Source organism: Dermacentor albipictus, chromosome 2 (assembly GCF_038994185.2).
Source record: "Dermacentor albipictus isolate Rhodes 1998 colony chromosome 2, USDA_Dalb.pri_finalv2, whole genome shotgun sequence".
Taxonomy (NCBI): Eukaryota; Metazoa; Arthropoda; class Arachnida; order Ixodida; family Ixodidae; genus Dermacentor; species Dermacentor albipictus.
In genome coordinates, this window is record NC_091822.1 from 40,526,662 (window position 1) to 40,549,641 (window position 22,980).

General features: G+C 43.5%; 1 protein-coding gene across 1 annotated transcript in view; it reads right to left on the bottom strand.

Moving 5' to 3' along the window:
* The window catches only part of LOC139055694 (focadhesin), a 307,088-nt gene extending 285,739 nt beyond the window's left edge, over positions 1-21,349 (bottom strand). Inside the window, exons 1-4 of the mRNA XM_070533225.1 lie at positions 21,194-21,349; positions 18,511-18,588; positions 7,459-7,607; positions 1,016-1,114 (exon numbers count right to left, since the gene is read on the bottom strand). Of these exons, the coding sequence (XP_070389326.1) occupies positions 1,016-1,114; positions 7,459-7,607; positions 18,511-18,588; positions 21,194-21,289 (422 nt within the window). The 5' untranslated portion in view covers positions 21,290-21,349. The remainder of the gene's footprint in view (positions 1-1,015; positions 1,115-7,458; positions 7,608-18,510; positions 18,589-21,193) is intronic.
* Between the last annotated feature and the right edge of the window lie 1,631 nt (positions 21,350-22,980).

The window sequence follows — 22,980 nt, forward strand, 5'->3', positions numbered from 1 at the left end:
AATGCACAGTACATGGGCATTTTTGCATTTCACCCCCGTCAAAATGTGGCTGCATCAGCCAGAATATAATCCTGCACTCACGGATTTGTCGATGATCACTATCTGATGATAATCACATATAGGCAATGAAGAATAAAAACAAACATATGGTAACAATGATGCTAGTACACAGATTAGAAAGAAGTGCATCATAAGTACCTATAGAATTTGTATTCTTTTGAAATGACTTTTTCCACATTTGAAATAGTTTTACTCTGAAACAACCGCAAATGAAAAAATTTGAAGGATGCTTAAGCTTCGCCTTTAAGAGTGGACAGCCGTAGCGTGTCAAAGATCCCTGACTGCTTCTCATGCTTCCCGGCAACTGCAGCTTATGTAGCTGTAATGTTTACCGGGAAACGGTGGTGGCGAACACTATGCACAAAGGCGAGCTTTCTGGTAGAAATGTGGCCTCTTGCGGGGGCTGTGATGTGGCGGAGGCGAGCACCTTCTGGAGCTGTTGCAAGGGACTGGGCGCACTGCATTACAGCCTTTGAGATTTGTGCGGGCAAATCTGGGAGGTCATGGCCGCTCTATGAAAAGTAGAAATGCTGAAAAAGTGGTTTGATGACTCTTTCTTTTCTTTTCTTTTCTTTTTTTTGCCTTTTGTGTAATAGAATTGTGTTTTCTCATATATACAAATTACAATCCGATGCTATCATGTCTGTAGATTGTGTGCGAGTCGTACTTTACGATTTTTCTATGCATTTTACCTTTAGAAATTGAATGATTTGAGCAACTTCTTTGTGCCACATGGAGGGCCTGCGTGCTTGGGTATGCATGGTTCGAAATTCTTTTTGCCAAAATGACATCCGACGCTGGAGGCCATACACTGACACTGGATTTTCTGCGACATGGGGTCCGTAACGCTATGGCATTGATATACAAAGGTTTTAAGTGTCAATATGACGATCATAAACAAGCTCTAAAAATTTGTTATTTTAAAATAAATGTTGGCAGTAGACCAACCACCTACCGGAGTGCAAAGGGGCAGTGGTAGGCGCCAGCCTGGAGCTCTCCATGCATGTGCAGGGTCAGCAGTCGACCCATAGCCGCAACTGCGCCACTCGGCTGCCTGCAGTGCAAACCAAACAAGAGCCACCCACTGGACACAAGGCAAATTTTAAGCTCACATTTGCACCACGGGACGCATGGCCATGCAATTCAATAAATGCCTGCTGATATGATTGCAGCACCCAACATGACTCTAATCCCCGCTGCAGTCCTGACATGTGCCGACCCGCTAAATTTGCAGGCCATCCAAATTGACACGCAGATGAAAACATGTATGTCTTGACTGCTGTGCACAGGCAAGAGCACACAGAATACAAGCGCTTCCGTGGCATTTTCAGATCAGTACCACTGAATGAAAATTAAAAACTCCAAAGACAACTGCTTTACAGGTAAGACCTTCTGATCCTCTCATCACCAGTTCACAGAGCCACCAAAGCTCATGAAGCTTTCTATCTGTGAATGTTTTGAAATCCTAGCAGCTGTCAGGAGCTTTCAACAAGTGCTGAGGTAGGTACCAACAAAAAAAAAATTTGGCTGCACTTTAAACTGCTTATGAGTGGGAATGCAAAGGCATAGGCACCGACTATGGAGGAGGGGGGGGTTGCAGGGCCCGAGGCCCATCCGAAGTTATGGGGAAGGGGAGGGGGAAGGGGAGCCTCATTTTCCTGAGAAAAGGATGCATGAGCTTTTGCTGGTATTTAGCCTAAAGCCATTTTCGTTGGCCCACTTCGACACCTTGTCCAGACCAAGCTGCACTTGTCTTTCACGTATGAGAAGGTTACAGTACCTAAACCCTAACTGTAAGTCATCAACATGTACACAGTAAAAGATACTTCGTGGAATGAGTGAACGTCAAGAGTTCATCTTTACAATAAAAAAGGCACAACTGAGTACTCCCCCCTGCAGTACCCTAGTTTCCTGGATGAATGGCCTGGACAAGGTGTTGCCAACTCTAACCCAGGATGCACACTTTCAGCAGTAACTCTTAATTACATAAAGCATATTGCCATGTATGCCCATTTCTGAGAGGTCTCCTAATATTCCAAATCACCAAGTGGGCTTTTGTTGGTATTCAGCCTGAAGGCTAAATCCCTGAATCGCCAAGTAGTGTCGTATGCCTTTTCTATATCAAGGAAGAGAGACAGAAAAAATTGTCTGTAAACGAAGGCCTCATGAATGTATGCCTTAATCTTTACGAGATGATCAGTTGTGGATTAACCTTCTTAACATACAATGATTAGCTCACGGGCCCTTTCCAGGCACCATCATGTGAGGTTTGCCTTTTTGGAGCGGTCACGAGAATCTCGCTGCTCTTTAGGCGCTGGCAGTGCCTTCTGGCTGGTTGTGTCTACTGCCTCTTGTGATGTGCTGGACACGCGCTCTGTGCTTGATGCGAAGGCCTCGACATGTGGGAAGAAACCTTTGAGGCCAACAGCCCAAAGGTCAACGGCACCTTCTGCTGGGATGGCGGAGCAGTGTTAGCTGCAGCCACCAAGAAGGCACATGGCATCACTGGCGGCTCCCTGCGTGTGGGCCGGACCGTCCCCGGAAGCAGTTGTGTCGCTGCCACCTGGCACGTCACATCGGCAAAGCTGTCGTTGGGCAGGTATGACACATGCCTGCGTGCCTCCTTGAATGAGATATTTTCTTTTACTTACCCTCGTGTGCTTGGATACATGGTGTCGCAACACACCAAATGCCTGCTGACGCAGACGCCCCAGCGGGGATCTATATAAAATGCAGCACAGGAATACTTTTCCTTAAGTTCAAGAAAATGCGAATGTGTATGTGCCTCAGGTGCTCGTTTTGATATTTCTAAGAAAAAGATGCCACACTGGATAGTCTGCCAATCCTAAGACAGTAGAAGCCTACTAGGAGCCATTAAGATATTTTCTAAAAGAGGGACGCCTGTTCCTCCTGACAGTGCTTCGAGTTGGACGGACAAAGGAGGCCTAGTGGCTGGGCAGTTATGGAACAGCTTAACTGTGGACAAGTGATGAATAATTGAATGAAATGGATGGTCTACAGCTGATTTTACCTTCAAGGCGTGATAAAAGCCTAAATATGTCCTTTAGAGCTATAAAGGCCATTCGTTAGATTCAACATACAGGCATTGCACAGGACTAGTCCTGAAGGTGCATGTCGCAAGGCGGATGCCTAAGTGGTGGGTAGGATCTAACATTTTCAAAGCACTAGGTGTAGTAGAATTATAGAATATGGCTCAGTAGTCAAGACGTGATAATACTGGACCTTTGTACAAGCTTATCAGGCATTTCCTGTCACTTCCCCAGGATTTGCGTGACAAGAGTTTCAGCAGATTCATAGTCTTGAGGCACTTTGCCTTATGATACTTCAGGTGTAGGCCAAAACTTAAATTCGCGTCTAAATGGATCCCTAAAAGTTTGTGTTCACAGCTCACAGATGGCCGTTGTCCATTGAGATATATTATGGGGTCCGGCAGTATACATCTCTCCTTAGAGAACAGTACGCAAAAACTTTTTTGAGGCTTTAGTTTAAAACCATTCTCATCTGCCCACTTAGACAATTTATCTAAGCCAAATGTACTTGTCACGTGCAGATTTGCAACCTATCTGGATGTGATCCACATAACAGAATAAAACACAGTATGTAGTATGACAGTGTTGAGCGAGTTCATTTTTACAATAAAAAGAATGCAGCTCAGCATACCACCTTGAGGAACACCAGCCTCATGCGTAAAAGGACAAGACAGAACGTTATTAACTCTAACATGGAACGTACGATGGGAGAGCTAACTCTGAATAAAATTCAGTAAGTTGCCTTAGACTCCCATTTCAGACAGATCACGAAGGACTCCAAAGGACCAAGCTGCGTCGTACACCTTCTCCTTATCTAAACATACTGCGGAGAAAAACTGTTTGTGCTCAAACACATCATGGATATTTGTCTTGATACGGACAAGATGATCTGTTGTGGATCTACCTCCCCTAAAGACTCACTGTAAGGGATCAAGTATTTTGTCAAACTTGTCAAAGTGATAGGCCTATAACTGCTAGGTGAGAAAGGGTCCTTGCCCTCTTTGAGAACAGGAATTACGATTGCTTCTTTCCAGGTGGACGGAATGTAACCAGCAAAGAACATGGAGTTAAAGAGTGACATTATTGTTCTGTTGGTTTCAGGGTGCAAGTGGTTGATCTTTTCATATAGTATTCTAGTATTCTGCCACTTCCTGGAGCGGACTTGTTACAACAATTCAGTGAGGCCTGGAACTCCGCTATAGTAAATGCACGATTGTGTACTTCATTGTATGTGCCTTTCCGCTGGTATTTGCCGCTGGTATTTCAGAAATATATCTGTGTAAAGGGATATATTGGAAACGTGTTCGAAATGTTCTCCTAAGCAATCTGCCTGGTCCTCAAAAGGTCTCCTTGTGTGTTTACTAAAGGTAGGGGATGAGTTTCGCGGCCCTTTATTTTGTTCACCTTGTTCCAGGCTATTTCATTCATCTATATAACTGATCCTACTTATGTATTTTTCCCAAGTTTCCCATTTAGCATGGCGGCGTGTTCTTCTACCTTGTAACTTAATTGTTTTGAAGTTAGATTGTCTGCGGTTGGGGAGTTATGAAGGAGATTCCAAGCCTTGTTTTGCTTCTTCCGCACTTTCTTACACTTATCCTTCCATTATTAAAATATGTCGTTTCGAAGGTGTTTGGAGAATGCATAGTGATGCAGCATTAATTATAAATGCTGTTAAGTGCCCTACTGCGTCATTTATTTATTTTATTTATTTAGTACATACTGCAGACCACATTGTGGTCCTTGCAGGACGGGCAGACAATTAGTACAAGGCATATACAAGATACGTCCGTATGCATTCGTAAAATATATAGACTTTACAAGGATATATTGCTCACAGAAACACTTAGTGAAAAGATCAAAACACAATACCTAAGTCAATCCAAGGTGCAAACAGAATGATGTAAAAAAAGAGGCAAGGGAATTGCACATCAAATGCAAGGGAGAGTCAAGGACCTGCCTTGCTCATTCAACAGCAAGGAGAACACATCCTATGCAAAAACAAAAAAGACAATAAAATCTTACATAAAACACAGTCACATGTTGTAAGAGGCGGGCAGTACATGGATATATATATATATATATATATATATATATATATATATATATATATATATATATATATAGAACTTGAGTGGTGCTACAAGGTAAACAGAACAAGTATTTAATTTCGACAGTTTCGATCGGTGGACCGATCTTCATCAGGGTTTACAAAAAAATGGCAGTTCGGCCCTGGTAGTGAAGACACCAAACCGGGTGCCCGGCCCCTCTTACATACATCAAACCGAGAGGAACAGTTGTGACAGTGATTGATTTTCGGCACCTTGGCAGATTTACAGCGGCTTTTGGCAGCTATGCAGGGCAAGAGGAAGGCGGAGTCACATGTTGCATTTATTGGAAATTTCAAACGATAGTGCTGAATTTTCAAAAAGGGTCGTCATCGGGGACAAAACTTACTAATTGTCCTTCCCCTCTGAAATGTACTCTGTATACCGAGGGTAAAATAAATAAATAAATATTAACCACCTTCAGTATGCAATTGATCGAATTATCCAGTGGGTTGAATTAAACAAAATGCAGAAAAAATACCAGCACACACTGCCTGCCCATTTGGTAGTACAGTCGAACCCGGCTATATCAAACTTGCAAAAAAAAGGACTATCAGTTCGATATAGGGCATAATTCAATATAAGCCTGCTAAGAAATTGGACATCATAAAGCACAAAGCATTTATAAAATCACTTCATTGATGAAACTAGCACAGTTTAGCATGAAACTAGCACAGTTTAGCATTAAGCAGTCCTGTATTTTCTTCTGCTTGGGCAATCTCACTGCCTGCAATGCACGCACTTCTCCACATTGTCTAAAGAGTCGCAGCAGCCGAAGCCACAAGCTTCCACATTCGCATAGAAGCACCGCACTAGTGCGAGTGCACCACACACCTCGGAGGATGTGGGCAAAGGACCATCGTTGCTTTCCTCATTGTGCCCACTTTCACTTGTGCTCGGTACAATGTCGGCAATGTGGTCTTCCTTTTCGCCATCTTGCACGACGAAGGCACAAGAGCCTCTGATTGGCTGTCCGAGCAAGCGCTGCGGACGGGCCAAGATCATTTTTTGCAAGAGGGGGTGTCGACAAATCGCTCGACGCAGCGCGGTCACGGTAGGGAGAGTGGTTGGATGGAGCCTCCCCGCCGGGTTTTCCTGCTGCCGCGAGGGAGATACTTATGCGGTGGTTGTAATTCAATATATCGGGAGCCAATGCTATTTTTGTTCGATGTAAGCGTAATTTTTGCTATATATACTCATTGTAACTACACCATGTTCAGAAATTGTTCTATATACAGAATAATTCGATGTAAACAGGTTCGATATAGTCGGGTTCGACTGTATTTGCCAGGATCGAACGCACCGCCGCTTTTTAGGTGTCCAAATTAGAAAACTAACGTAGAACTGGTATTAAAAGGTTCTAAACAAAGTTAAAATCTAACATGAACCCAATTTCTTAGCCAAAATAATGGGTAATGGTCTAATATGTGTTGCACAATGGCTGCTAGTTTCTTAAAGTCATTTTTTTTTGTTTTTTAATCAGCTTTGCCAAAATTAGGTTATGCTATGCGGTAAAGCCCATAACTGCTGCAAACGCACTTTTGGTTTTGTATATTCGATTGCACTTGTGCAGGCAATTTTAGAATGGTGTAACAATGTAATCAAACATTCAGAGCTACCGTTGTTGCTTTAAGATCTTCCTAGGGCAGGCTGAAAGTAGGCATTTTTGACAGGAGATGACATGTGTTCAATGCGTTCACTGTCCCCTAAATCCTACCGGGACAGATTCTGCCACTAAAGGGGTCATTATTTGGGTTCTCATAGGGGTCAGGCACGTGCATGTAGGTTGGTCAAGTTCGAGCTATCCAGCATATGCCAATTTTAACATCGAAATAATGAGTTCGGTCCCGTAGAAATGCACGGGCACCAGCCAAGACCTTCGTTTGGGATTGAATCGGCTGACAAAATCGAATTAACCGGTGTCAAATTAAAGGACATCTGCTGTACGACTACATAATGTCACACAACTTTTATATAGCTATATTTCTTTGCAAATTTGTTGGGTGACAAGAACTGTCACTTGTTTCAGTAGTGTGATAACCACTTGGACACACCAGTTGATAATCATTTCAGCTCATACACTATTCAGAACCTATCAAATGTTTGTCAGCATCGCTGAGAACTGCTCCAACATGCCAAGTTGAACTATAAAGTTGTTTATATACAAAAAAACACAAGGCAATGGCAGAAGTGCGAGGCCAAGACACGGTCCATCAAAAGCTGCCCAACTGATGACTGACCGGTCGGCCCCTGCAGTGCATGCACCCAACAGCTGGCCAAGGGCAAAGCGCCACTCCAGCTGTCCGGCCACCACCAGGGAGACCAGTGCTTCACAACACTCCTGCTGTCCACCACACCGTGCAACCAGTAGCTCCAGCTCAGGGATTCTCTGCAGAAGAGAAAACAATGCCCTCCTTCACCCTTGCCAACAAGCGTCAATGTACAGTTTCATAACTCATTAGGAGGACCAATACACTGCCTTCTCTTCTACTCATGGCACTTTCTCTGGCTCACATTAGTATTCCCTCACTAGCTGCACAGTCTGCAAACCTCTCACACATGCAGAGCCTGGTAGGCTTATTAGTTTCACCTTCTCCTTAAATTTTTCCTCGACTGAGTGCCTTTTCCTGTGACCTCAGTACACAGTTCCACAGAATCCCAGACACCAAGGCAATAACTTGTGATGCCTCATTCTTGTATTAATAAACACTTATGCACATTCAAGTGTACACTCGTTGATTATTCATACAATGTGCACACATACACGGATATGTGAGTATACAGAAGGAGGTCCCATACCACAAAGCTGTAAAGGGATCTTCTGTTGCAGAATACAAAAAGTCTGGGGGAAAAAAAACAGATAACCACCAGATAAAAATACAATAAAATTAATACATAGAAAATATGAGTAAGTGAAATATTATACAGGTAACCAAATTAATTAATTCTGTGGTTTTACATGCCAAAACCACCATTTGATTATGAAGCATGCCACAGTGGGGGACACCAAATTTTGACCACCAGGGGATCTTTAACGTTCCCGCAATGCACGGGACATGAGCTTTTTTTCAGTTTGCCCCCACTGAAATGCAGCCACCGTGGCCGGGATTTGTTTTCGTGACTTCATGCTTAGCAGAGCACGACCATAGCCGCTAAGCCACCACGGCAGGTACAGATAACCAAGAAATTAAGGGTACAAGGATAACAGTGAGCAGAGCAAGAACTAAAGATATAATTTTGGTCCCAATGCCTTTAAAGGTGTCACTGAATAGAAAAATAGCTTTTAATTAAGCAGTGACAATAATAACGATCTTATAATACCATATCGAATCTCACTACAGAACTCAATCGCTGCAAAGGACTTGGTAGGTTTGCCATAACTAGTGCATAGAATTGCAAAATAAAAAGTTAGCGCTAGATATGTACTTGGTTGGGCTGGAATTTGACATGTTAGCTGTTTTCAACGCATGAAAGGGAAAGTTGTGATTAAGTGTTCTGAAAAACAGTGTTCCAAGTTTGTATTTGAGCAAACAGAGTACAGGTAGTTACTGAAGTTCCAGGAGTAATAAAACTGAATTCGCTGGAGGTGGGCCTGATGCTAGAATGCGAATAACTTGGTTTTGCAGGTACTGTAGTGATAAAATGTGAGTAGGGTAGTATTAACCTACAAGGATGTAGTCAGTGGAGGGAGGGGGAGGACTCCCCAGGTACAAATCCTCCACCGATTTAATAAGCTGAAAAAGCAACTTGGACAGCACACGGCCAGCTTCTAGCAACTACAAAACTCTAATTTAGTCAAAATTTGCCCTAAAATTTCTACACACTTTCTACACTTTGTGTCCATCATCAGCTCCAACAATGCAAACATGCAAGAAATAAAGATATTTATGGAGGAGCTGAAAAAAATTAAATTACATCACAAATCACTGTTTCATCACACGTTGACAGTATAGGTGCAGCAAGGGCACACATTTTAAGTTGGTTAGCCAAACGTGGTCATAAACATAGCCAAGGCAAATATATATATATATATATATATATATATATATATATATATATATATATATATATATATATATATATATATATATATATATATATATATATATATATATATAAAGGAAGCAGTTTCATTCCTGTTTGCAAACATTTTAAAATAATGAAAAAACATTTCCTTGGAGAAATAATTGGTAGTTGGTTTGCTTAGAAATCACATGTGCAAGTGTATATGTATATATACAAAAACATATATCTATGTATTTGTGCCCTTCATAATAAAAATCTTGTATGGAAGTCGATGTTAGTGTCCATCTCTTCTTTCTATCTCCGTCTGTTGGTGTGCTACTGGTACTAGAGTGTACTAGAAGGTTGAGTGGGCCTAAGGGCGCGCTCCCGCTGAGACACCACATGTGGAAAACTTGTGCAAGGGCTCTGCGAGTGAACTGGATTGGGAAGGAGACGCGCTCCGCGGCATATTCAACGTACTTTCACTGCGGGCACCGAGGCCAACTGCGCTTTTATGCTCCTAAAATAGTGCTTTATTTCAACTGCAAATTTATATTTGCACCATTATGTCGCATACATATATTTGAGGGATGCATTATACAGCATGACGCTATCGATCTTTGTGTCATTGTGAAGTGTATAGTCTGCTAGCAAGTGTGCATTTGTTGCACAGACGTTGCAGTGTTTTTGTTATACAAGATTTGTACAGTAAATTTTTTAATGTCTCACATGCTTTGGTATGCCCATGACTCTTGTCAGCCATTAAGAATTGTAATTTTAGACCAATGAACTGCTGTTTTCAATGTAACTTTTTTGAAATACGTAATTTTTGTCTGAGCAGCCAATGATCTGCAACATGAAGCTACGTAAGAAAATTTTATCGTGTTGTTTCGTGTCCGCTTCTTGTTGGTGTAATATTCAAGTACAGTGACAATAATTGAAGAAAAAAATATTACAGTGAAATGAACCAGGTTTATTAACTGCGTGGCGTGAAGAGGAGAAGCAGATGACTAGCCTTCTCGTTAAATAAAAGGGTACATGGGTATATTCACAACATATATATAATAGAAAAATGATCGAATACTTTAAATGCCCGGATTGAAAAGCTAAGCAGATCCTACGCACTGTGGGAATCGATGTATGCGAAGCTTTCTTTGCTATTTGCTTTGACTGAGGATAATCAGCGGTGATGTTGACAGTGAACATTCAATTTCTCAACCCACCAGAGTGGTGAGTTGATTGTCAATGTTACCTTGCGTGCACCATTGCTGTTTGTCTACAGAGTACACAGAACACTCAAGGGGAGGTGTTTGCTTGAGACGTTATGCACCATACTTCAAAACCTTCGAGAGGATTGAGCATGTGCCGTGTGCCTCACATGGGACATCACACCATGGCAGAAGTATTAAGCTTTAATCGAATTATGGGGCTCTACGTGCCAAAACCACAATCGGATTATGAAACATGCCATAGTGGCAGACTCCGTGGTAGACCCCGGATTAATCTTGACACCATGGTGTTATTTAACGTGTCCTTAAATCTAAGTGGACGGGCATTTTTTATTTTGCCCCATCAAAATGCAGCTGCTCCAGTATGGATCAAGCCCACGACCTCAAGCAATGCCACTGCCACAAAGCTACCGCGGGCGCACAGAAGTGTTCATTTGATGTGTGACTGCTCCCGTAGTATCCCCTATACCGTATGGTGCATTTTATCGCAGCTCGGCTTCTGCACGCCCTGCGTAAGTTGTCCATTTGACAAACTTGCATGGTCTTTATTTTTCAGAGATAGTAACGTATGATACTGCACCTTAAAGTTAAATTTATCCCGTTAGCCCACAACCACTTTCATGTAACTTAAATTTATCCATTTGGCCCACAACCGCTTTCATGTGTAAAGTGTAGAGTTTCCTTGTCTTCTCATGTCACCTTCTCCCAACTGCTTCCCCCCCCCCCTCTATGGGAACTGTGAGTAAAGAGAGGCAAGGCTGTTATTCTTTTTTTTTTTTTAAGGTACCTTACAAGGCCCCTACATGGGGAGTGAGTAACGGGGGCATAGAATCGAGTAAGTACATACAATCTAGTAACAACATGAAAAAAAAAAGAGAACACCAGCCAAGTGCACAGCCTAAAAATTAGAGAAACGTATTAGCTACATACAGCTGTATACGAGTACAATGAAAAGGAACACTGTAAGCTTGTAACAAACATATTACAGTGCAAGAAAAGGTACGAAAAATAACACAACACAGTGAGTGTGATATGAATGGTTACCAAGGGTTAAGCGAGTTGAGTGAGTGCCTGAATTTTTCACGGTCAGTTTCCGCAACTACGTTATCAGGGAGGCTGTTCCAGAGCCGAATGGCACGTGGAACTGCAGACAAGTTAAATGCTTCTGTTTTAGCATAGATGTGCGTGAAGCTATGATGATTGTGTAATCAGAGTGACGTGTGCAATGAAGTTTCTAGGTGTAGGGTGCGTTTGTTAGTGTGGTGGGGGTATTTATGAAATAATGACAAAAGGGCTATGTCGCAACGATAACTTAGCAGCTGAAGTGAAAGGCAAATATTTATTTAAGTTACGCTAGAACGGTAGTAACTGGGAACTGGGAAATGAAACGTACAGCTCTATTCTGGATTTATTCCAGCATGTTAAGTAATTTTTGTGGGGAGACCAGACTGGAGCAGCGAACTCAACTCGAGGGTGAAGAAATGTTTGAAATGCCAGTGTGCGGATAAGTGTAGCTGAGGTTCGAAGGTTACGTCGCAAGTAACCCAGTGACCGAGAAGCGCTGGCACAGATGGTGGTAATGTGAGAAGTCCAGGAGAGGTTTGTTGAAAGATTTACGCCTAGATGTTTAAATGATGAGGTCCGAGATAATGGGACATTCTTAATACAGCAGGAATAGTCCAAGTTAGTGCGTTTGCAGGTGAAGGACATCACTTAACAATTTGATAAATTTAGAGTCATTAGCCAGGTGTCACACCGATTAGTAATTTGGCTAAGATCATTTTGGAGGATCACGTGGTCATCAGAGCTGTTAATAGAACGATAGATAATGCAGTCGTCAGCGAAAATGCGCAGGCATGATGATAAGTTATTGGGTATGTCATTAATGTATATAAGAAAGAGTAAGGGACCAAGAACACTTCCTTGTGGTACACCGGATGGAACATCTGAAAGGGGCGAGGAGAAGCTGTTAGCGAAAGTAAACTGCTGCCTGTTAGAAAGAAAGTTTTGAAGCCATGACAGAGTTAGTGAGTCAAGTTTTAATTATGATAACTCCAAAAAGAGGCGACAATGGGCTATGAGGTCAAAAGCTTTAGAAAAATCCAGAAAGATGCCATCAGTTTGAAGGTTTCAGTCTATGTTCAAATGTAGATCTGTCGTAAATTCAAGCAGTTGCCTTTCGCACGACAAACCTCTCCTGAAACCATGTTGGTTATGAAAAAAGAAGTTCGATTTTAGATGATGGCAAACATAAGATGCAATAATACCTATGTTCCATCATTTTACAGCATATGCATGTTAGTGATATCGGTCGGTAGTTCTCAGCCCAGTTTTTGTCAGTGTCTTTGAAGGTGGGTATGACTTAGGCTGTTGTTACGAACGGCTGCGGAGGTACTGACCTACGAAATTCTCCCAGCAGACCAACCGGTGGGGGCGGGCGATCTTCGGGGAAGCGAGCAACCGAAAGGCACCTCCATGTCTGCTGCGACGACTCACTTTGAAAGGACGGCAATACGTCAGTCCCCAGCCCATCAGCGCCACCATGGCTGCGGCAGCGGAGCAGGTATTATTAGTGGGTTCGCCGGCACCCGCACGGTCTGTTGGGAGCAGGGGAGCTCCTGGCAGATATTTTGCGGTGCCGTCTCAAGCAGCTTAGAAGTCGTCAGTCAATGGACAGACGTGGCGGCCATTGTATGCAGAGTCGACTCTGGGATAAAGAGGCGCCTGCTCGGGGCAGCACCGTGTCTGCGAGAACCCACTCACCTCGGCGTGGTCAGTGCAACCTGTGCGGAAGTGAGTACGTAAACCCTCCCCCTCAAAGGCGGGTCGGCTACGATGACTTTGGACGCTTCGAATTGGTCGGCAGTGAACTGCCGTTCTCCCTCACCTAGGTATCTAGGGAAGACAAAGTGTATTTAAGGAGCCGTTGGCAGCTTCTCAGTGTGCATTCCTCTTTCAGTCATGTTAGGCTGATGAACTGTGATGTTCTCATGTAGATACTGTAAATAAATCCCATATTCCTCGTTCTCGATAAGAACCAGTCTCTCCCTTCAACAACGTCCTCAGCGTGGATAAGTTGGACGACGGCATAGGCCAGCTACCGTTTATTTCATGTCCAAACCCAATCATCACAACTGGCTGACAGCGGTGAGACGGACTTTGCAATGTGTTGCTGTGTCTGCGGTGAGTGCTTGGTTCTTGCTTTGACTCTCTAGGCTTCATTTTGTGGTTGTTCTGTTTAGAACAGTGGGGAAGCTGGCTTGTTGATTGTTAGCTCAGTTGTGTTTTCCTAGGTAGGTTTAGCGAGCAGGACCAAGGCAGTAAAGCAGCAATCATGGAGTTAAAGACACTGCTGAGAGACGAATTGTTGATTGTTGGTGAGGAACTGGGCCTGGAGGTAGACTGTCTTAAGCAACATCTTAAGCCGAATTTTGAAGCAGATTACTCTGATACTGAAACTGTCTAGTGCATACAAATTTTGGTAATAGTGCCTGTAGATTGTTAATTAGTGATAACAATCACAAAAACATGCATTATGTATTAGTGAGTCTGAAATTTCTAAATGTAAACCAAGCCATTTTCTATCAACATTTTTCTTTTGAGCCTTACATCACAGCAGCAGCACGCATGTCTTATCGCACCAGCCATCCACTTCAAGCAGCGCGCCCGTGTGTTTGGGCAACCACCTTCACAGCCTCCTTTTTCTTCCGTACTGCCACAGACTGGAACGGCTTTCCCACCAACATCGCTACTACCACTTGTCCATGTTCCTTCACAGAACTTGTAACTGACCATTTTGTTAAATAATTATTTCTCACTATGTTTTTGCTATATTATAAAAAACCACCCCTTATGTAATGCTCCTGCAGGGGATTTTTAAGGTAATAAACTGAACTTGACTGAACTGAATATATATTTATTTAATATCTTAAAAGTGTGGGTGAAGTGCCTGGAAATGTGCTTCACCAACAGACTGTAAAGAGAAGCCAGAGTTATGAACTACTGTGGTTTATTACTGCGATAGCAATTAGATGGACACTGCAGGGATATTGATCCCGGCATCGTCGCCGTTGCCGTGATGTTCTGTATAAAGTCCAAGGGTGATAACTTCGTCTCCGCGTGCCGTATGCTGCATGTGCGAGTGAAAGCGTGTGAGGGTGACCCGACATTGGGGGCTCAATCTGGCTCACTCAAGGAAGGAAAGCGGGGAGAAAGCAGGTTATCTTCTGTTGCGTGCTAAGTACTGGGAGGAGGGCGGGATGTTCTACTCTGCCAACTGCTGCATATGGCACAGCTGCAAAGGCCCTACCTTGAAAGTGATCTGCGATGGGGACAGGGTGCACCTAGTTCTCATAGCTTCGTGTGTGCTGTTTTCACCACTTAGTTCGCACTGAAGCGAGAGGCAGCATGAAAACCTATTCGCCCGGGGCTGCTGCTGCTGTGCTTCTTTACTACAGCATTTTGACAGCGAATGTGCGTGGTGATCAAGTGAGATGTGTTCTGGTTTGCTTGTCCGTGCGTAACACCATGCTTGTTAATTTAGTTGGTAAGTGAATGATTACAGGCTTATACGACCAATAAAACTGCTATCCTTACTTCGTATAGCGGTCTACTAATTTGCTATCGCAATCGACGCTTCGCCTTAAGGGCGAAATCATAACTTTTCTAAGGCCATTTTTACATGATGGACCAGGGCGATTCCAAAGCACCTAATGCTTAACTTTCTGGTATAAGTTATACCAGGAAGTTTTAGAACAGATTGGAATAGTTTTTACGTTATACCGTATAACGTAAAATTATTCCAATCAATTTCGATTCCAAACCCATCATTAGCCCTTCGTGATAGGACAAAATGGCTCAGGCCTCACCCACAGGGAATAGTTCACCAGATTGGAATAGTTTTATGCAGGCACGTACCCAGGATTTTTTCTTTCGGGGGAAGAGGGGGGGGGGGGCGGCCGGCCAAGGTAAGTTTTTCTGTGCAAATGGAGGGGGGGGGGGGAAAGTACCTTTACTAGTACAAATGTGAATAATACCCACCATTTGCCACAAAGATACGTAAACCCGGAAAACAGAAATGAAATAAGGTGTATATCACAGGTACGCCTGTGAGATACACCTCTCCTTTACTTGGCAAACAAGGAATCACATCAAATGGACTCGCGCATGAAAGAAGCGCAGGAAGAACACTGTCAGGAGCAAGTAAACAAGCGAAAATGTAAAATAAAAATTTCTATTAGCGTTTTTTGAATTAGCTATGAAAGAATCATAGAGAAATATATATTTGCGGAACAATCGCAGGTCCTTTTGGATCCCTCGTTTACTGCTCCACCAAGTGCCAAACCAACTCGTATTGTTATTTGGGAAGTTGCATAATGATGCGTGGCCGCCAGTACCATGCAACTGCATAGAGCACAGGGCACTGCATTTCTAGATGTACTGCACCCACTGCAGAAAGTTAGAAAAACACCTACATAAGCACAGCAGAGAACTGGCTATATCAGGCGGCTCGACTGATAACTGTAGAAGCATCATTCAAAGCACACGGAATTATTCTTCACTCCAGGCGGCGCATTCTCTACTTCTGGTTTAAATAAAAAGAAGTTCATCTATAAATATTTTTGCAAACAGTGCTTAAATTTGTTAATTTTCACTTTTCATTCCTGTTTGGCTGTTGCCTCTGCTCTGTCCCTTAGTAGACTGCCTAATTTCTCAACTCCTTGCGACTCTTGTTTCCAGTTGCCAATTTTGCATGAAGAGTGCTGTATAATTAGGAAAAACCAGACGAGGTAACGGGTGACAGTCATATTGCTTATGGGTTTAACAGTTATTCCAGGGTCTGATGATGTACGCTGTTTCGCCTGATTTTATTTTCCACCTTATCTAAAACATATCACAGGTGTATGATTCCGAGGATCTTCCAGCGTCGCAGCGAGCCGTCACTCGAAGAAATAATGAAGCAAAAGGAAAAGCTAAACGCAACTGGCGTTTTCTCCGGCCGCAACTCGTTCTACGAGCGTACAGACCAGCTGACTAAGAGCTGAATCCCTGTCCTGGGGGGTATGCGGAATAATTTCGGGGAGGGCTCGGGCCCCCCCACCTGGGTACGTGCCTGGTTTTATGCTATACCGGCCTTGGGGGCAGAGACGCCCGCCCGCTGAACCCTCAGCCTACTTTTCGTTGTTTTGTGCCTCAGCCAGGTAGCACCGCGCCACTCGGCATGCTCAGCCGTACTTTAATAAGCTGTAAATCCTGGCCGTTCCGACAGCAGCAATTACAGCCGGGAGTGGACGTGCGCGCGCCAGCCACTTGCCAGAAGCACAGAAAAGTCTAGTGTTATTGGTGCAAAAATACATGTAACTATGCGGGAGGTGCTGTCATGCAGAATGTGAATGACTGCACTCTCTTTCGGAGAAAGAATCCACTTGCTGTTTGCGGCCACCATCGGGGCACACATTCCGAAGCCATTCTGGCGCATCATGGCACAATTTTGATCAATTTTCTGTGTTTGGCGCAGTTTGGCACAGGAATTTGAACTTGTATCAAAATGACGCAAGTGGCACAGGAGTCCCATCCCTGCTTGGCTCAAGCTGGCAAGTCTTGGTTCTTGAGCTGACTCCGCAGTTAGCTGCTGCGTCTGTCAGACAACCATGACAATTACCAGGGTTTGTGGGGGAACGACATAGAACACCCTTTTCCGGTAGTTTTCTTGCTCCAATTGGTCCGTAAAGGCGACAGCGAACCAGCTAACAATACTCGATCTGCCAAACGTGTCTCGCCTGGTGGCGCTGACAGTCTGTCCGAGGGAGACACATTGTTGGCTTCACGAAGCGATTTGTCGCAGGGGGCTCGACGAGGCTAGAAGGTCACTACCCCCGCTGGCCAATCGTAACAACACTCTAGCTGGTACTAAGATGTTATCCAAGTTCGTATACAAACACTCCATAAACACAGCACTGCTGCATTTTCTTAGCAATGGATTAAATGTCATAAAGATATTTATTTTTAATAAAGATATTAAAAAACCAGAGCTGCATCCCCATAAGAAGGAAATGTGAGAAAGCATGGAGGGTGCCTCAGAAAACCTCTCAACGAAATCAGACAAAACTGCATCGCTTGTAAGCAGACATAAAGATAACAAGAATACTGCACAGGTGTAAACATTAAAAAAAATATATGACATTATATATTGCTCTTTGTCACCTTCCGCTAGAGCATTTATGCATTGCGATAACACTTAATATGGGAAATGTGTAAAACAGTACAGTGTGATAAAGAATATGTAGGAGTGTGCAAATAGTCAAGATTTAGACAAATTAAATATTTTCTGCAATTTGATTTTTATTTGATTTACTATTCAAAATAATTTACTATTTGAAATTCTCAAATATTAGTTTTTGCTCGAACATATAGGCGACAGCAGCATTTACTAAAATCTTGAGGAAGAGACGCTGATGGAAGTGACCAGGACAGGTCCTGGATGAATGCACGAGGCACTTGTTCTCAATCATTTTCAGTCAATCAATAACAATGCCTTGCTTTGAAGCAGCCCATATTACCTCGGTTTCTCAATTTAGGCAAACCAATTTGGCCGGTATCACCATGTTTGCACCTCTTTGAGACAATGTGCAGGAGTGTCACACTTCTTAAATGAACAAAACACTCTAGATGGATCTGGTGACATGCTGTTCCCTTGTTCTTCATTTGCAAGCTGCTCACACAGAATAAGGAAACTGCTCAGTTGATCGGTCGTTCAGCTGCAAACCACATTACATCCAAGTATCGAAGAATTCAAATGAGCCTCTATTTTTCCCGCACGAAGTCTATACAAGGTTTATAGTTCACTTTGTTTAGAAAATGAGCAAACATTCTGTATTTGAGGTAATAGTTCTGCGGAAACCTGCAAGGTGGAGATAAGTAATTAAGTAATTCCTTAATTAAGTGGAGAGATGTAATTAAGTATTTGAAGGTCACTCTTCTCAAATATTTACATTTCATTCAATTAGTAAGGTTCACAATTTAAGCACACCTCATAGATTTCAGCAGGTCCCGACTCACCTTCGCAGTATCAGCTGACAAGGGAGCGTCACCTGGTCTCAGCTGGCGGCCAATCTGCTGCACCAGCTTGCTCACCGCCTGCACCCACCACATTAGGCACATGCTGTAACCAGCCCACATGCTGCATATGCTCAGCTGCAATACCAAGAAGCACTGCCGCTTTTACCACAAGACGAGGCTTGCTGCTAAACTGGAAATGACAACACGGAAAGCGAGTGGCACAGCCTTGAAATTCCTGCACCAGCTCACTGTGATGCCGTGAATTTCAACAGCATTTGCTCGGGGCTAGTTAAATTCTTAGGCTACAAGATGGACCACACTGCATTCCAAGGGAGCCAAAAACTTAACTTGGCAGTTCTCGAGAATCGAAAATCAATAAAAAACATAAAGGCAACAAAAGTTGCATTATGCTAAAGCTTAATTGAAAACATGCGTCATTTAAAAACATAATATCCATCAGAGGTACCAGTCGGTTATATGCTGAAATTAAAGTGAGTATAAAGGTATTCACAAATAGTACAACTCAAGAAAATATTTTAGTCTTTGTGTTGCAAGATGTGAACATACAATGAAAATAGCAGTTGACACTTCATGACATCTGTCGCATAATGATTGTTTTTCACTCTTCGGTAAGAAATTGTGTTTGAGGTGTTCCTCATTGAAGCTGGCACAGGATTATTTCATAGACTCTGCTTGGTACTGAAATGTTTTTCATTTTCCAAGCACCGGTTTAGTCGAGTGGAGCTCGTTCCTTGTGCTAGAGCTACCATTTAGATGCCAAAGCCTGACAAACTGTTTGGAAGCTGTCATTTCATTGGTAAATGAGAGAGGAATTGGAACATTTTCAACACCCATGGCAATAAGAAAAGCACTGTTGCAACCCACGATATTTCTCAAGCCGTTTAATTGCCACATTAGTACCAGCGCAAATTCAAAAGTATTTGTTGTAATAGATGCACTGCTTTTTCAAAGGAAACCAAGAAAAAATAAGCTTTGCGCCACTTGACAACTCATCACTTCTATCCTGGTCACCTTTTTGAAGTCCAATTCACGGAAGGGAGGCACAAATAAAAATTTTTTGTGATGAGCGCTGCTTGAAAAGTAGGGTTGCATTCAATTCCTGAACAACTCAGTGAATGAATGAATGTGTGCTGTTTAGTGGTAGAAGGGCCAGGTATGTCCAAAGAGTGCCATGCCAGTGTTACTGGGTTTCGGAGTGGAGCAATGAATTCCGAGAAGTACATGAGACGTGGCTGAAAAGGGACCTATGAATAGTCACTTTAAGAGCGTAAGATGTACACGTAATAAGATTTCAAAGAGGTGTGCGAACCCTGAACAGGTATGAGCAGTGAACATTCTCTCTTGGACTTGGTGGCTCTGTTGTAATGCAGCTTGTTGAAAGCCTCCCAAAGACACAAAACATCATGTGCTTAATAGAGAACGATTTTACGCCAGTGAAACTGTGTCTTGTTCAAAGAGATGGGTATTTTAAATATTGTTACAATTAGGGAAAGCCACTTGGCAGGTTGCTCAGTGAAAATAGACAAGAAAACAAAGAAGGGGCACAGAAGCTTTCACGAAAGGGTTTCCCAGAACAGAGACATGGCCCTTGTCTGTTGGCAAGACAACAAGGTCGTCAACATGACTTCAACCCACGAAACGTAGCTCTGTGAACAGGTGGAGCAAAGCTACAAAGGCCCAAGTCGACACTGAGTGTCCAGAGGCAGTATTGGACACCAACAAATACATAGGTGGAGTCGACAAACTTAACTTGGTTATGTCCCTCTATTCAATGCAGACACAAACAAAAAGGTAGCTGGTGAGACCGATATCTCCTTTTGCTGCATTTATCCTCTGCAACAGTTGACTGGACAGACACCGATGAAGGGCTGCCCAAGAAACAATGGACATGATGGCGTATCAAACAAATGCATCTTTCATCAGCTGCCTTAGTGTGGGCGACCAAGCAGTGAGAATCTCCAAATTATGAAAAGGAAGGCACCCAATGCTGCACCACTACCAGTGTTCACTATATATATCAGCAACCGTTGGCCAGAAGTCAGCACACCCAATGCCTAGTGACAGGAATGCTCGTCCAATCCTCGTGCAAGTGTGGCATTGTTCTTTGTTGTCAGAACGACTGTTTCTACCTTCTTAATAGCGATTAGACTGCCAACTTGTCATGAAATGGCATTGTAAGCGGTTTTCTTATAATGATTCTTCCCGAGCTACACAAATTAAAGTGCGTTTTGTCTTCTTTGCCTCTCACTAACATTACTGCTTTGAGGCAATGTTCTCAAATTTGGAATGTTAAAGCTTAGGAATTTTTTTTAAATTTCATTAAGATTCCTTATTTGAGAACCCTTCATATCGCGCGCCGGCCACAATCAAGACATGCTCACGCCAGATTTAATTCGCGCCCAACGGGTATAGCTATACAATAGCGTTGCTGCATTTTTTTCAGAGTTGCAGACGGCAGCGCTTGCCTTTGTAACCCACTAATACGTAAATAAGTAATGTGACTGTTGTCGGGACGCAAGTGGTCTGTGATCATGCATTTTAGTGACGCTACCAACAATGTATATACATTACAGGCTCAAAAACAACATACACGAAATGTCAGCGGTGTCACGCGGCTACTCTGACGAGTCAGAATGATCATGTAGCACCCGACGCTACTCACCGCAAGCGGCGAAGGCTCGAGCCTGTAACACGAAACTAACAGCGCACGCCAGCCACCACTGCCGGTGGTGACGGTCGAGTTGTGAGCAATGCTCATAAGACAGGCTAAACAGACAGCGAAGCTTTTAGTTCGAAAGAACGCTGAACCTGAACGTGGTCTCCCTGCGGATAAATGAGCGCCAGTTATAAATGGGTGTCGCAGGTTGTGCGCGATGCACGTGCTCACCTTGCGCTGCACACAGGACGCGTCGAAGTCCAGCATAGCCTGTATGTCTTCCATCGCGAGCTGCCGCCTAATTCAACTCACACGGGCAGCTGTAACGGACGGACAGATGCGCGTTGCGCGTGAGGACTCGCCGAGATTCGGCGACGATCACTCATGTGCTGCGTTGAAAACACGGAGTACACGTGCTCGGCTGAGCAGCGTGTATTTTCAGCGCAAGCACGTTGCCGTCAGTTGCCGCTTTCGGATGTCGGATGGATGGATGGCGGCTATACCCTTTGTAACGGGCGGCGGCTGGCGCCACCTAGCCTTTTGCTCCCCCCTCCTATTTTATTATTATTCTTTTTTTTCTATCTTTATATCCTCTTTTTTTTTCTCAACCTAGTTTTTACTCTCCCCCCCCCCAATATAACTATCTAAAACAGTAGAGGAAACATTTTGTCCCCGATTTATGTTATTATCTATCCCTTGACTTCCTCCACCAATCCTCTAGCCTCCCCTTCGTTACAGCCACTCTTTTCTCGTCTATTTGCCCTCGTTCCCCGGGAAAACCTAATGCCCCTTCCATATCTGCCTCTGTTCCCTCTGCCAGGGTCGGGCGAAGGGCTGTGCATCTCAGCACTATATGTTCAGTGGTCTCCATTTCGGCTCCGCAAGCTGCGCACCGAAGGTCCACGTCTTCAAATTTATCCCTGTATGTTTTCGTCCTCAAAACCCCCGTCCTAGCCTCGAATAATAGTGAGCTGCCCCGCGAGTTATCAAATAAGAGCTCCTGTTTTTGTGACCTATACATTGATAGCGATGGCTTTCCGAGCATTCTTTCTTCCCACATTTTTCTTTCCGTCTCCTTCACCTCCTTTCCCACACTAGAACCACTTTGGATCCCCTCCCTCGGCTGTAGGTATCTATTCCTCAGCTTCCTCGTTCGGAGTGTCCACTTTGTGTTCAAACTTTTCATGTACAGATATTTGTACACTTTTCCTGCCCACCTTTTTTCCTCCAGTGCTGAGAGTCTCTGTTCAAATTTTATTTTACTTATTGCCTCTCTACCTTCAAATGACGTCCATCCCATGTCCCCCTGCACTCCCTCATTAGGGGTGTTCCCGTGTGCTCCTAAGGCCAACCTGCCTACACTTCTCTGTCTCGTTTCCATGCATGCCTGAACTTCCGATTTCATGCACAGTACTGAATTTCCGAATGTGAGGCCAGGTACCATAACCCCTTTCCATACGCCCCTAACCACCTCGTACCTATTATAGTTCCAAAGTGCCTTGTGTTTCATTACAGCCGAGTTCCTTTTCACTTTTTCAATCATAGTTTTTTCCTGTTCTTCCAAGTACTTTTTGCCCTCGATCGTTTAGCCATATGCCCAAATACTTCCCATTGGACCACGAATATCCTCTGGACATCCCAATAAGATCCGAACGTCCAAGTCCCGGTCAGGATGTCCAGTGGATAACATGTGGACATTAATTTCGGGATGTCCTATCTAAGACATCCTTCAGACATCCACACGATTAAACTTTTGGGATCTAAACAAAATCCCAAAACTTTAATCCTATGGA